Source organism: Stegastes partitus, unplaced genomic scaffold (genome assembly GCF_000690725.1).
Source record: "Stegastes partitus isolate 25-593 unplaced genomic scaffold, Stegastes_partitus-1.0.2 Scaffold760, whole genome shotgun sequence".
NCBI classification, from domain to species: Eukaryota; Metazoa; Chordata; class Actinopteri; family Pomacentridae; genus Stegastes; species Stegastes partitus.
Genome location: NW_007578491.1, coordinates 221,318 through 235,158, shown reverse-complemented (window position 1 = coordinate 235,158; position 13,841 = coordinate 221,318). Strand labels below are relative to the sequence as shown.

General features: G+C 39.3%; 2 protein-coding genes across 4 annotated transcripts in view; one reads left to right on the top strand and one right to left on the bottom strand.

Moving 5' to 3' along the window:
• Positions 1-13,841, bottom strand: part of LOC103364586 (sodium bicarbonate cotransporter 3-like) — a 57,018-nt gene that overhangs the window by 7,059 nt on the left and 36,118 nt on the right. For all 3 annotated transcript variants that reach the window (XM_008291739.1, XM_008291740.1, XM_008291738.1), the window contains 7 exons: positions 13,140-13,227; positions 12,005-12,151; positions 11,823-11,926; positions 10,982-11,156; positions 9,981-10,114; positions 1,569-1,814; positions 125-230 (listed from right to left, as the gene is read on the bottom strand). In XM_008291739.1, coding sequence (XP_008289961.1) covers positions 125-230; positions 1,569-1,814; positions 9,981-10,114; positions 10,982-11,156; positions 11,823-11,926; positions 12,005-12,151; positions 13,140-13,227 — 1,000 coding nt within the window. The remainder of the gene's footprint in view (positions 1-124; positions 231-1,568; positions 1,815-9,980; positions 10,115-10,981; positions 11,157-11,822; positions 11,927-12,004; positions 12,152-13,139; positions 13,228-13,841) is intronic.
• On the top strand, positions 2,660-7,784 carry LOC103364585 (uncharacterized). The gene is made up of 8 exons (XM_008291737.1): positions 2,660-2,834; positions 3,586-3,636; positions 3,764-3,892; positions 4,297-4,576; positions 5,769-5,857; positions 6,287-6,337; positions 7,208-7,336; positions 7,426-7,784. Exons 1-8 carry the CDS (start codon positions 2,693-2,695, stop codon positions 7,707-7,709), a joined length of 1,155 nt encoding a protein of 384 aa, XP_008289959.1. The 5' UTR covers positions 2,660-2,692; the 3' UTR covers positions 7,710-7,784.

The following is a 13,841-nucleotide window of genomic DNA, read 5'->3' as shown; positions in this document are numbered from 1 at the left end:
GCTCTCACTAAAACATGAAGACTCATCCAGCATCGATAAGGCAACACGTCGAAGGCACATCAGAAATAAAATGTTAACGTTAAAGCTTCTGCGTCTACAAAAACTCCCTCTGTGCTGTTCAGACCTTCACGCCCAGCTGCTCCCACTCGATGCTTTCCGACGTCAAGTTTCTGCTGCTCCAGATCTGCTCGACTTCAGCCGAGGCGTTGGTGGGCGGAGAACACTGACACCTGAAACGCAGCGACAACAGGTGAGTCGACTAACGGCAGAGAGACCGACTGAGGATGTTGTTTTTCTGCTTATATTCAATCAGTGTGGTATTCTTTTAGATATTCATATCATGCCTTTATTATTATATGACTATAATAATTCCACATACAATTTAAAAAGCTTACAGTCTTTGAATGTCTAAGTGTCATTTCAGATAATTGCGTTGCTGCATCGTCTCAGATTCTGTTCGGCGTTTACTTATTTGTTATTTGGGACCCAAAACGGAGAGAATTTTATGCTGGATTTTGAGAATTTTTATGTTGGCAATTTGTTTATTTTCATTCTTTAAAACAACAAATCTTACCTGGAAAGACATTTTAAAGGTTCAGTGACTCCAGAAATAGAAGTCCTACAGTCTGAGAATTTCAAACTAGCAGAAACTGGAACCTTGTCTTGCCATACTCGCTGCACATTAAATTCAACCAATGTAAGAGGCATCAAAAGTTGATGAAATGTCGACTAAAGACTGTAATATTAGTAGGAAATATGGATCCATCTATAAATACGCACTTACAAGAACGTTCTGGGGCCACAGTATCACCACTGATTGAACATTTTGCACTTTTTTTTTAAGGACCAATAATTTAAAACGGGCCTTTGCTGAAGTTGTTCTAAAATATGAAACTTGGCCAAAATAACAAAAAAAAATGTTTTAAATGATTTAAACTGGTCCAAAATTAACCAAAAATTAACAATCCGACATAAAGATTATCCAAAAAAACAAAACGGGTCCAAAATCACTCAATATTGTCCAAATTGACTTATTTTGTCATTTCAAAAAAGCAAAACCTTGAACCTTGTCTTGCCATACCTGCTACACATTTAATTCTCCTGATGTTAGAGGCCTTAGTAGGAAATATAGACACCTTCCTATATCTACAGCGACAGGAAGTTTCTGGGGCCACAACACCACAGTAGTTTGAAGATTTCGTCACGTTTTCAAGGACCAACAGTTAAAAACTTGTCCTCTGCTGGAGTCCTTCAATCATTTGGATCTGGTCTGTTTTAAAGTATTCTGTCTGTGTCCAAACTAAACTTCATTTCTGTGGGAGTTTTGGCTTCACAGTTTATTTTGATGGTGAAAATACATAAATTCAAAAATCTAAAAACAGATTACATTTTCGGCATTTAGCCCAAAACAAAACAGACCATAGTTTTGGGTGCCAAATAAATAAGTAAACGCCGAACAGAATCTGAGACAGAGCAGCAACATATTCTGTTTCAGTGGACCCAGATTTCAGTCCAACTGAAAGGCCAGTACGAGTGCATTCCCCAGATGTTTGCAGATGTGTCCTTACGTGTAGTTGGTGAGGTTGTCCAACACGTTGTGCGTGTTGATGGGGTAAACCTCCCAGAGGTGCACCAGCTTCTCCAGGGCCTCGTAGATGAAGATGATGCAGATGAGGGCGGCGAAGGCCTCCTCGGTGAAGCGGGTGATGTAGCAGACCAGAGAGCTGGCGTCGGTGGCGACCAGCAGCAGGCAGAGGAAGGCCGTCCACAGGCCGATACTGGTCCTCAGAGACAGGTAGGACAGATTGTAGTCACTGCAGAACAAGGAGAAGGTGAGGTTAGGGTCTCTGAAACATCCAGTCAGGATGTCAAACATTGGTTTCACTTTATTTTAAAGAAAATCAAAGACTGAAACTGCCTTTAGACACAAACTCTGGGATTATAGTCACACAGAAACTAAGCTGTGACAGGAAAATGTGTCATAAAAAATTAACCCATTTCAGTCCCGACACAAAACAACATTGTTAGAAAATATTATATAATATATAACATTTGTAGAAAATAAACGGGAGGACTGTGATGTAGGGATGCACAATTAATCACACATTAAATCACAATCAAATGATTGACTGTGATACTGACGTTTAAAAAGCTCAGCTCATAGAAAAGTTAAACAACCAGCTGGTTTCCGGTAAATGTGGCATAAGACTGGTTGACTGTGAGGCATTTAGGGAACATCTGAAAACTGGAGTGTCTGTTGATAAGCAAATGTTTAGCCAATGAGGAGCCAGTTTTATAGACATACTTTAACACCAATGAGCCATAAGTCAAAGGCATAAATAAGAGCAACTGTGAACTCCAAACACTTTAAGATTCTGGTTTAAACCAGTAGAAATACTGTTATCCTATAGATCTCGCTGTTATTTGAAAGAAAAATTATTTATATTAAGGTTTGAAACATTAATGAATTATTTTTAAACTGTTATGTTTTAGATTTCCCCCATTTGTTAAGCTACAGATGGAATTTTTAAATTACGCGCCGCCATGGAGCTGCAGTGACAGAAGTCCAGACTTCTGTGTGTATTTGAGCATGTATCAGTGTTATCAGTGGCCTGATGCACAGCAAACACTGACTCAGGAGAAACCGTCTCTATAAAGAGCAGCAGCCTCCTCGCTGTCCTCATCCACAGACATGATGTCTCGGTGTCTCCCGGTACTGCTGCTGGTGGCTCTGGCCTGCCTGGCCCGGTTCGGCTCGGCTCAGCCCGCCGACACCCGGGCCGAGCTGAAGAAGGCACAGGCCGTCCTGGAAGAGCTGAAGGCCGAGAAGCGAGGTGAGGCTGATTCTCCAACAGGAACCAGCAGCCTTAAGCTCACTCAGAATAGACACGAGAGCTGCTTTCAAGGGTCAGCTCACCCAAATTACAAACAGCGAACCCGTCAGTGAGGCAACTGAAGGGTGACTGTAAAAAAAACAAAAAAACAAAAAACAAAAAAAAACTAAATGTGGCAGCAGGGTGCCAGAAATATACGGAAAAAGATGAAAGAATGCTGTAATGTCCAAACTGTAAAAGGTGTGAAGATAACAGCAAATATCAGTAAAATTAAGATGTTATGGCCTGTTTAAATACAGCACAACTGGAACTTTGCAGTCACACATTGTGAAAGCACAAACTGCTATTTGTAAAACTACAGATTTTTGATGTAGACATTATTTACAGTTATGCCCTTTTTTAAAAAAAAGAAAACATTTAAATAAAATGATTAAATGTGATTTTATTAAATATTATCTAAGAAAATCGGTAACAGTTTAAAAATATAAACAACTTTCAGTCCTTAATATACATAACCTTTATTTCAAATAACAAATATCTGTAAAATACCTTTTTCTTTTTTTTTTGCTTGTTTAAAAAGAGAAAAATAATTACAGTCTAATGTAAAAGACCAAATACATGTACTGGAGCTCCTCAGGTAGACTCCGGTCAGCTTGGATGTTTGATTTTCTTCTTGTGTAACCAGCAGAAGTTATCACGGTGCTAAACAAAGTTCCAGTTTGGTTTTAATGTCGATGTTCTCTTTTAACAGCAATGACCGAGCGTTTGGATGTGGCTGAGAGGCAGCTAAAGAGTGTCAGAGGTGAGAAAAGATAGCTCCCATATTTAGCATTTGGGGGAAGAAATACAGTGATTAAATATTTTAAATCGCTAAATAAATGCCTGAAAGCAAGACAGGTGAGTGGAGGACTTTATTCTTTGCTGTGCAGATACACCTAAAGTTGCGTTCGCTGCCTCGCTCGGAGGAAACGGCCTCGTGAAGACGACGTCTGGAAACAAAGATCTTGTCTACAAGGACGTCCTGACCAACGTGGGTGGAGCGTACAACAAAGACACAGGTGAGTTACCCAGAGTGTGCACAAGTTTCCAGAAATTTGGACAAAGAAATATGAATTAGTGGGTTAATGGACAGCTGGTGGAGCTAACTGTCCAGTTGGAAATATGATGGAAATTTGGAATTTCTGTTGGGAAAGTTACAATTTCTTCATCGTTCCACATCCACCTGACATTTTTTTGTGTTATTTCCTTTCATTTTCACTCATTTTTAAAGGCACAAATGTAAATAAAACCTAAAGAAGGCTGATTGAGCCAAGTGTGGAAAAGCCCTCATGAACCACCAGACCTTTCTGGGTCTTAGTAGTTCAATAAAACCGCTCCAGGTTCCTTGTTTTCCTCTTCAGGACACCTGACACCGTTTCCACTTTCAGTTCGAAGTCAACCCTCCCCTTCGGTTTCCCTCCAGGTGAATTCACTGCACCAATTCGTGGAGTCTACTACATCCGCTTCACTGCCAACGCCCCCACCGACTTCACCATGAGTGCTGTGCTCTACAAAAACGACGCACAGGTCCAGCTGATCACCCACGAGCAGCCGTCCGGTCAGGGCAGCGACACGGCGTCCAACGGCGCCACCTTCATGCTGGAGAAGGGCGACAAGCTGAAGATGGTGCTGTGGGAAAACACTCAGATCTGGGACAACAGCAACCACCACAGCACCTTCAGTGGCTTCCTGCTCTTCCCCATGTAAGGACGCTGCAAGTAGTCCGACTTCTACCAATAATAATACGACAACTTTATTCATATGAGGCTGAAAACCTACTAAAAAATGGGCTGCACGATTTTAGTAAAATAAGCTTTTAAATGCTCGTAAAGTCTTGTGTCATCAGCATAGAAATAATATTGGGGTTGCCTGGTTTAATGGCAGAGAGTTGGGACAAAACAGAAGAGGACCGAGGACGGAGCTCTGAGGTACTCCTGTTTAGAAACGCAGTAGGTGATGAGGAAATAAAAACAGTTGACGTGTTAGATATATTTATAGATGTGTATTTTTGAAGTATCACAGCAGAAAGAGTTAATGGAAACTGCAAAATTAGAGGGTTTTGGTTTTTGACTTGTTCTTAATGCGAAGTAAAAAAACAAAAACCCAAAAAATGTTTGCTAAATAAGTTCTACAGTAGAAAACACTTCAGCCACATGAAGCTGTTTTTGCTTCTAGAGACTCCAGACAGGATTAATCATTGCCGACACAAAACAATAATTACACCCTTCCAATGTAAATAAGACTAATTCACATTTTATTTTGTCACTTTCTTTTGTTTTTTTTTTTTTGCAAAATTTCAAAAGTTTGCTTCAAATTTCCTTGAGAATGATACAGAACCATGTCTGGTAATCGACAATCTGTCTTTCTTGAAGGAAGGTGAACTTGTTTTTTTTATCTTAACCAAGTTTAACCTCCTGTAAATTCCCACCCCTAACTCAGTAATATTGATTACAGCTGTTATGACCTCTTGTCTATCTGAAAACTTGGCTCACCCTCATGATTTGAATTCCATCCGGGGAAATCCTTGCTCGTCCTTCTACCTGTTTTGTTGTGAAAATTCCGTCTTACAGGTTCTTGCTGGTCTAACAGATGAAAACTGTAGTAAAAGCAGCCTAATTACCCATTAGCAGCTCCAGTTTGCAATGTAGCCACAAATATGTAGACAGCTGTCACTGGAGTACTGTGACACTGAAGAAAACATAAAAGCATGAAGACTCTCAGGCAGGTTTTGCAGCTCTTGTCTTACGGAGGTTTATTACAGATGGACGCTTTTAACCTTGTTTTTGTTTTTTTTTTTAGTGCATTTCCTCGAAAATATATAACAGCAGACACTGCACCAGTTTCAGCAGCATCATCCTTCAGATTTACTTTAACTTTTGATTCTTGGTGTTAAAGGGTGGACGAACGGCCGGCAGACCTCACCGTTGAAGACGAGCTGAAGGAACTTCAGGAGTCGCTGACGCAGCTTCAGACTGAAAACTCCGGTAAGAGTCAACAGGTTTCTATTCCACACTGCTTATTTCATATGTTCATCTTCACTTTATACATTATTATGCCCAGGTTTTTCCTCACGTGCAGTACACCCCCTTACTGTGTGCAATTTATCTCCTTTACGTGCAATAATTATCATATTGTACCATATTTTATTGTATTTTATTTATCTTTTCTATTTTTTAAGTTCATGTTTTCACTGTGCTAATCCCCACTGCAGCATCACACGAACCTCGTTACATAAGTGATTCGGTCATCGTCATCCAGACCAACTGCTCTGGTTTCACTGGGTTACTCAGTGTTACTGGTCATGTTTGTTGTTCTGTCTGTCGGCTGAACTCTGGTCTCTGTTGCAGCACAGATCTGGATGTCAGTGACATGAATTGATTACATAAAGGTAATATATTTATCTGTGTGTTCAGGTGTCAAAGAGAGGCTGGACGCCACAGAGAAGGAGCTGAAGGCAATCAGAGGTTGGTCTCAAACTATTTTCAACAAAATCTTACAAGTGATGGAACGGCAACACGTTGAGGTGTCAAGACGAATAATGCATCGATATCTATCTTTAGTCTAAATCAGGGTCTTAACCTTGATTTTTTTAAAAATTAGATTGTGTTGTTTTAATATTTATTATTTTATTGTTTAAAAACATTTTATTTATTTTTTATTTATTTTCTTACATTTTTAATTTTCATCAATTTAGTGTTTCCTTTATATATATTTATAATATTATATTTATTTAACATTTATTTCATGTCTATTTATTTTATTCAGGACATTTCTTTCTTGTTAATTTATTTTATTTGTATTTTATTGGATTGGATCATTTACATTTTTTTATGTATTTGTTACTTTTCATCTAATATATTGCTTATCTTTTTACTTTGTTATTTTATTTATGATTTTTTTCTTTACATATTTTTTACTTCCATACGTACGATGTAGGCATATTAAATACCCTTTGAGTCTACTGTAGCAGCGTATCTGTGTGCAGGTTTGCCTCTCTGTGCACCTTTTTCTAACCGGGAACAAGAACATGACTGTAATCCTCCCTGTGAGCCGGTCGTAGTGAGATGCTGCTGGGATTTAAAAGCACCACAGTACTAATGGAGGACAGGAAACGAGCCTTTTCTGCTGCCGTTAGCTGAGTTTTATCTCCTGTTGAGGAGCGCTCTCATGTGGCTGTTATTCACATTCTCACAAAACTGGAACAAATACAACTGAGGCGACACTTTTACTTGTTGTATGATGATGTAGGGATAGTAACCCTAAAGACAAGGACGCTGAACACTACAAAACATACTGTTATCTTCAGTTACACTGCTTTCACGGCTTTCCCTCAGATGTACCGAAGGTGGCGTTTGCAGCTTCTCTTGGAGGTGACGGCCTTCAGAAGACGACGTCTGGACAAGTCAACCTCATCTACAAAGACGTCCTGACCAACATCGGACAGGCGTACAACTCTGAGACAGGTCGGAAACTCAAACCTTACAGACATGACACTTGTTTCTATGATTCCTCCTGCGTAACACTCAAACTGATTTAACTCCTCCTCCCCCAGGTGTGTTCACAGCACCTGTTAATGGAGTCTACTACATCCGCTTCACCACCAACGCCCCCACCGACTTCCCCATGAGCGCCGTGCTCTACAAAAACGGCTCACAGATCCAGCTGATCACCCACGAGCAGCAGTCCGGCGAGGGCAGTGACACGGCGTCCAACGGCGCCGCCCTGCAGCTGCAGGCGGGCGACAGACTGTCCCTGAAACTGTGGCACAACACTCAGATCTGGGACAACAGCAACCACCACAGCACCTTCAGCGGCTTCCTGATCTTTCCCATGTGAGGATGAAGCTTCGGCTGCACCCAGACCAAAGTCTGACGGATAAGAAAAAAATCAACAATAAAAACTGAAACATCAGCTGCTTCTGAGTCTTTGATTGGTTCGAGGATTGTCATGGCTGCAGAGAAGCTGCAGCAAGTGACTCTTTGGCTTTTTTTTTAACTTAAATTGCCTCAAAGTTTCAGCTCCAAACAACAAACAGTGAAAAAACAACCAGTGTGTTGTGATGTTTTCACTGCTGCGCTCAGCACATTATTAGAGACATAACTGCAGCGTGTCTGACGGGCTTTTCCTGCTAAAATATGACATTTAAAAAGCAGTGTGATATAACCTGCTGGAAAAATGGAGCAGGTTAAAAAATTAAGGATTTTATGTAAGTGTTACAAAATCACAAAAAGCCTTATTTAATCCTCATACACCAAAACAATAGGAGCTGCTGCACCCCTGAAAGCTCAAATGCACAATCTACACCAATTACACCGCTGATCCAAAATCCCACAAATCACGATGTGACCCAATTGGCTTTAGCGCTTACTTAACTTCATTTATAAAACACATCTGTGTCGTATTCAGGGTCGGTTATGACGCCACTGATCGACATTAGAGTTTTAATTTGGCCGTATCGCCTGCAGGGGGAGGCATCCGTCCTGAAACAATGCTGGAGACAGTTGCATTCAGATGGGATTAATTATTCCCTGATCATTTAACTCTAGCTTTGCCAGACACTCAGCTGGACACACAGGAGCAGAAAGTCAAAGAACATAAATAAACCTCCGTAGAAAAGTGATCCAGTGGAAGCCGTCGTTACAAATGCACTGTACGAGGCTGGTGGCTAAAAACTTTACAATTTCACAACATTGAAGACCGACACGGATTCCTGATAGTCTGTCAACTGCAGTCGATTATGATTTTGTTATTTGTCCAAACTCATTATTTCTTCATATGTTCCCATTTGTCTGAAATAAAACGCACACTTTACAAGAGCTCGATGGTGCAAATTTGGCTGCTAGAACATACAGTATGGTCTAAAAGCAGTTTGGACAAAGATAAAAATGGGTGCTGGACTTGTGAAGAGTCTCACGGGACTCATTCAGGTGTGTGGAGCTTTCAGTAAAATAATAATAATAATAATAATAAAAAAGGATCGTTTAACATTCTCAGTTGGTTTTCAATAAGAATGCAGTGTTCTGACATGAAAAACAGCTGATAACAGATAATTTGCCTGCTATTAATGGCAAAAATCTGACTAAATGTCAACAAAGTCTTGCCATAAACAAAAAAAAAATCATAAGAAAAAACAAAAAACAAACAAACAGGAAGCAAAGACGTTCCAGCAAGGACGCCAGAATAAAAAAAATAGAATCATGAGATCCTGTCACTTTCAAAATTGTAAAAAAAACAAACAAACAAACAAAAACAAAACAACAACAACAACAAATGAACATTTATTAAAATAAAGATTTTTTTATGTGGACATTATTTACAGTTTTAACCTGTTTTGTTGTTTTTTGTTACGGTTGCTATATAAGATACTTTCCTCCCTCTCCTTTTCTTCTTTACTAGGACTACTTCAGTCATTTAAAAATCTATAAAGTAACAGTAAATTGATTTTAAAAAATTAAGCGTTCAAACTGTTAAAAACAAACTTAACTACATGACAGCAGCTCATTAAGCCTCTAAACCCCCAAACCTGCCAGTAAGATTAGGAGAGACTGAAGTGAATGTGCCTTTTTTTTTTTTTAAATCACCAAAATCAAACTGTTTTTCAGTCAAAACGGCAAGAACGGAAAGAAATGTCAGATTATCAACTTTCCAGTAATCCTGGTTTGCAGCTGATTGCTTCTGTGTCTTTGTGCTTGACTTCATTCTGCTTCTGGTCTTTTTATTGCTGTTTTGCGGCTCCTATTAGTTTTTAGTAATTTTACGGTCTTTGTTGTTGGCTAGTTTCCAACCTTTTAAAGTTTAACAGCGTTGCGGTAATAAAATCTGTGACTCTTATTACCTGCATCCTGCAGTAAACATGCTCCATGAGTTTTAATTACTCTTTTTATGTTTTTTTATTTGTTAATTATTCTATAAAATATGCATCTGAACTCTTTCTGATTGATGTAATTTGATTAATTAGATTTTATTCTAATGTTTTTTTTGTATTTTATCTTTTACGTGTTTCCTTTTGTTCAGGACCTTGGCTCTCTGAAGTCGAGACATCACTTCCTGTGTGGCGCCGCTCCGGCTGCTTCAGGTATCAAAGTAAACATCGTCTTGATGACTCACCGGCAGAACCTGAAGAGGATCTTCTCAAACACCAGAACCGGACCGGTGCTGCCGAGGATGGTGAGAGGCTGACCGGCAAACACCGAGTAGGCCACGCCCGTCATAGACGCCCCGAACAGAGACTCTATGGCGCTCTGCCAGAGAGAGGAACAGGTCACGAATCAAAGAATAACACATAAAATATCAGAAGAGTCCCTACAAATATAAAATACAAATATAATTTCTGAAATTGACAAATACGTCTCAGAAATGTTTAAATAAAAAGTCAAAAAAGAATGAAACATGTCAAAAGATTTTGAACAAAATGCTTAAAAGATATTAATCAAATGTAAAAAAAAAAATATAAAAAATGGTCAGAGCTGCTGAAGTGTCGGTTATGCTATTTAATCATAAATATGAATAAAATATTGTTAAAAAGAAATATACATATACATATATATAAGTAAAAATCCTGAAAATGTTCCAAAACTGTTAAAAAAAAATATGAACTAAAAGTTTTAAAAAAATAATATGCCCCAAAAAAATCTAACAAAATGTTCAAAAGATGTTAATCAAATATCCCAAAAAATATAAAAAGAGATTTCTGGATCTGAATGTTTTTAAGATGTTTTCTGTAAAATTCCACATGTTTTTCTTGGAAACCATTTTTACTAAAAGATGTAAGAATAAAACGTCTCCAGCTGATTACTGACACTAAGACAACAATATTTTAGTATTTGCTTTGTAGTTAAATGACCAAAAGTAAAATAAGGAGCTACGCATATATTTTGGTTGATTTCTGAATCATCACTGGTCTGAAGAAAAAAATAATAAAAATCCCAAAATCTCAGTTTGTAGTGATTTGGATTAAACTCATCCTGAACATGTTAAAAGAGTTCAAGCGTTTGTAGGACAGAACGCATTCTTACTCTTTGTTTTAATCTGAAGTCTGCGTTTACAGACTCCTTCTATTCAGAGTGTTTTATTTTATTTCTTGTGGCTCCCACAATGTGAGATCTTACTATGCTTCCTCCGGTGGCTTCTCCCAGCAGCCCTCCGAACGTGATGACGGGCGACATGCAGGCGCAGTACAGGAAGAGGATGGAGGCCAAACACTGCAGGTTGGCGGCGTCTCTGATGTCGCTCCACATGAACGGAGCTTTTCTCCTGATGTCGTTCACCAAACCGCCGAAAATCCTGCCGGACGCGAGAGGGATTGTTCATCACTTCCAATCACAACGGTTTCTCTCTGTCCTTCAGCTAAAACATCTCACATGTTCATTTTGAGTCGTCTCTGTTGTCTGACACACACACGGCAAAGAAATCCTTCAGTTCAGAGAGAAACACTTTGTTAACTTTCCAGGAGTCCCAGTTTGCAGCCCACTGGTTCGCTCTCTTTGTGTTTGATTTGTGTCTCTTTCTGTCTTTTTGTGCGTCTTCGTGGCTGCTTTGAGGAATTAATTGTGTATTTGCAGTTGCGAGGTTAGTTTTCATTGCTTTTGTGTCTATTTATGATCACTTTGCGTCTCTTTTAACCTCTTTCTGGTCGTTCTCTTATTCATTGTGCTGGTATGTCTTTGGCTTTTCTTTGTATTTGTGTTAAACAGATCTTTCACATTCAGTTTTAACTCAATTTAAGTCTTCATGAGGGCTACTGAAGTTGAACAATTCAAATCTGAATGACTCTAATTCAACATATTTCTGTGCGTACCAAAGCTTGAGATGATCTACCTGATTATCACCTGAGCAAAGGCGCCCACAGGTTCACTCATCTCCACTGGCTTTGATTAGTTATAAAGGAGTAAAACTTATTTGCTGATCATGTATTAAGTTTTGCTCGAAGACGCCTGGTAGTGAACAAACCTGCCGGTCCTCTGCAGCTCCGGTCCTGTCTGATGCTCCGCCTCCTTCACCGTGTCAGAGTAGTGGGCGGAGCCATTGGGGACGGACGGCATCTTCCTCTTCTCCTGCAGAGACATCACCTCTGTTACTATCATTACTCTGCCATCAGACCGGTTCAGGTTTCCTGATGTCGGCGCTCTTACCTGAGACGGGACGCTCTTGGGCGGTTCGATTCTGATGCTGGGGTCCCATTCACCTGGAGGCAGCACGGTCACCTGATCCAGGAACTCATCGATCCCGGACAGCAGGTCGTTCCTGTCCTTCGCCTTGTAGGCCACGTCATGGAAAATCTGCAAAAGAACAGCAGAGTTAAAAAAATTTCCCAAAAAGGAACAAAGGAAGAGTTGCACAAAATGTCAGAAATCAGGCACAAAAGGTTCACAAACCGCTGGTGAACATGCAGGTGATCAGGTCGGCCAGCAAGAAACCTTGATTTTAAGTGTTTTGGAAAGATTACGAGTCATTTTAGACAAAACTGAGTCATTTGGAACAATTATGAGTCACACTCGAGATATTTAGAGTCAGTTTGGAGTAAACAGATTAATTTAGAACAATTTTCAATTAAAACATTTCAAGTACTTTGAAGCAATTTCCAACTAATTTCAGACAAAGTTTTGAATTGTCAATTTTTGAGTCATATTGGAGAAATTTTGAGTCCTTCTGGACAAGCAGAGTCATTTAGGACAAATCTGTATCATTTAGATTTTTTTTTATTTTTTATTTTTTAGATATTCTGATCAATTTTTTTTTTTTTTTAAATGTTTGGCCACATTTTGAGTAATTTAGGACAAGTCTCTATCATTTAGGAAACATTTTAAGTCATTCTAAAAAGCCATTTTGGACAAATCTTTGCTCATTCTTAGCAATTTTTGAGTAATTTTAAAGTCAGTTTAAACAGATTTGGAGTCATTCTGTGCAGTTTTCAAGGAATTGCGAACTAATTTAAATCATTCTTGAAAATTGGACAAATTTTGAGTAAATTGGACAAATTCTGAACACTTCAGGACAGCATTTGAGACACTGCAGACATATTTGGATTTATTTGACAGTCTGAGTAACTTTTGGATGTATTCTGAGTCATTCTGATCAAACTCCAGATCAGAGGTAGAGGGTGTAAAGTCATCACGACCGAAGGAAACACAGCAGACACATTAATGGAAATACTGCAGTATGGAATAAACCGGGCTCATCCTTTATCATACTGATCAGACTTTCAGAAATCAGTGCAGAATTTCTCAGACAGCAGGTCCTCCTGCTATCCTCATCCTGTGGTCTCACCTCGTCGGTCATCAGCGTGGCGATGGAGCGTCCGATCTCGTGGTACTGTGGACCTTTTCCAAACGGACCGAGCAGCAGAAAGAGGAACCTGGACGGACGAACACAGAGTCCAGATGTGACTCCGGCTGCGTTCACATCACAGCCCTTAACACCTTTAATATTTTTGTAAAATCAACATAAAATGCACCCAAAGTAACTCTTGGTCTCCTTTGAGAGTCTGCTGCTGTTCACACCGAGTCACAGAAGTTTAAATATATTGAAGGCTTTTGCTGCCACTAAGGCTGAACAATATACACAAAAAAAAAAAATCACTTTGCCATTAATTTTTGACAAAAACTATAAGATAACTCATGCTTTTAGTGGGACAAGTCTTTTTTGCATGTCTTATACAAATATAAAAATGCACAAAACAAGTGATCAAAATGAGTTCACTGCAGACTCACAGACAGTTTTGGGAATTTAGAGCAGTTTAAAAGCATTTTCTAACATCTCAAAGGTCTACACTGTCATCACAAACCCTGGGAAAGCTTTTTTTTTCAACCTTGTTTTTCTCAGTTCAGGTCTTGGGTTGATGGCTCACACTGACGTCTATGAGTGACATGCACACATTTAACTGACATGAGAGCTGCATGCTGACAGGAATAATAATAATAATGTCATAACATAAAGCCAAATCACAAACATGGATGACATCTGTGGCAG

What these genes read in the sequence shown, in the direction of transcription:
- LOC103364585 (XM_008291737.1), top strand. Translation starts at nt 2,693, where the DNA reads ATGATGTCTCGGTGTCTCCCGGTACTGCTGCTGGTGGCTCTGGCCTGC. An exon ending in GCTTCAGACTGAAAACTCCG is followed by an intron (nt 5,858 to 6,286) that starts GTAAGAGTCAAC and finishes CTGTGTGTTCAG; the next exon opens with GTGTCAAAGAGAGGCTGGAC. An exon ending in GGAGCTGAAGGCAATCAGAG is followed by an intron (nt 6,338 to 7,207) that starts GTTGGTCTCAAA and finishes GCTTTCCCTCAG; the next exon opens with ATGTACCGAAGGTGGCGTTT.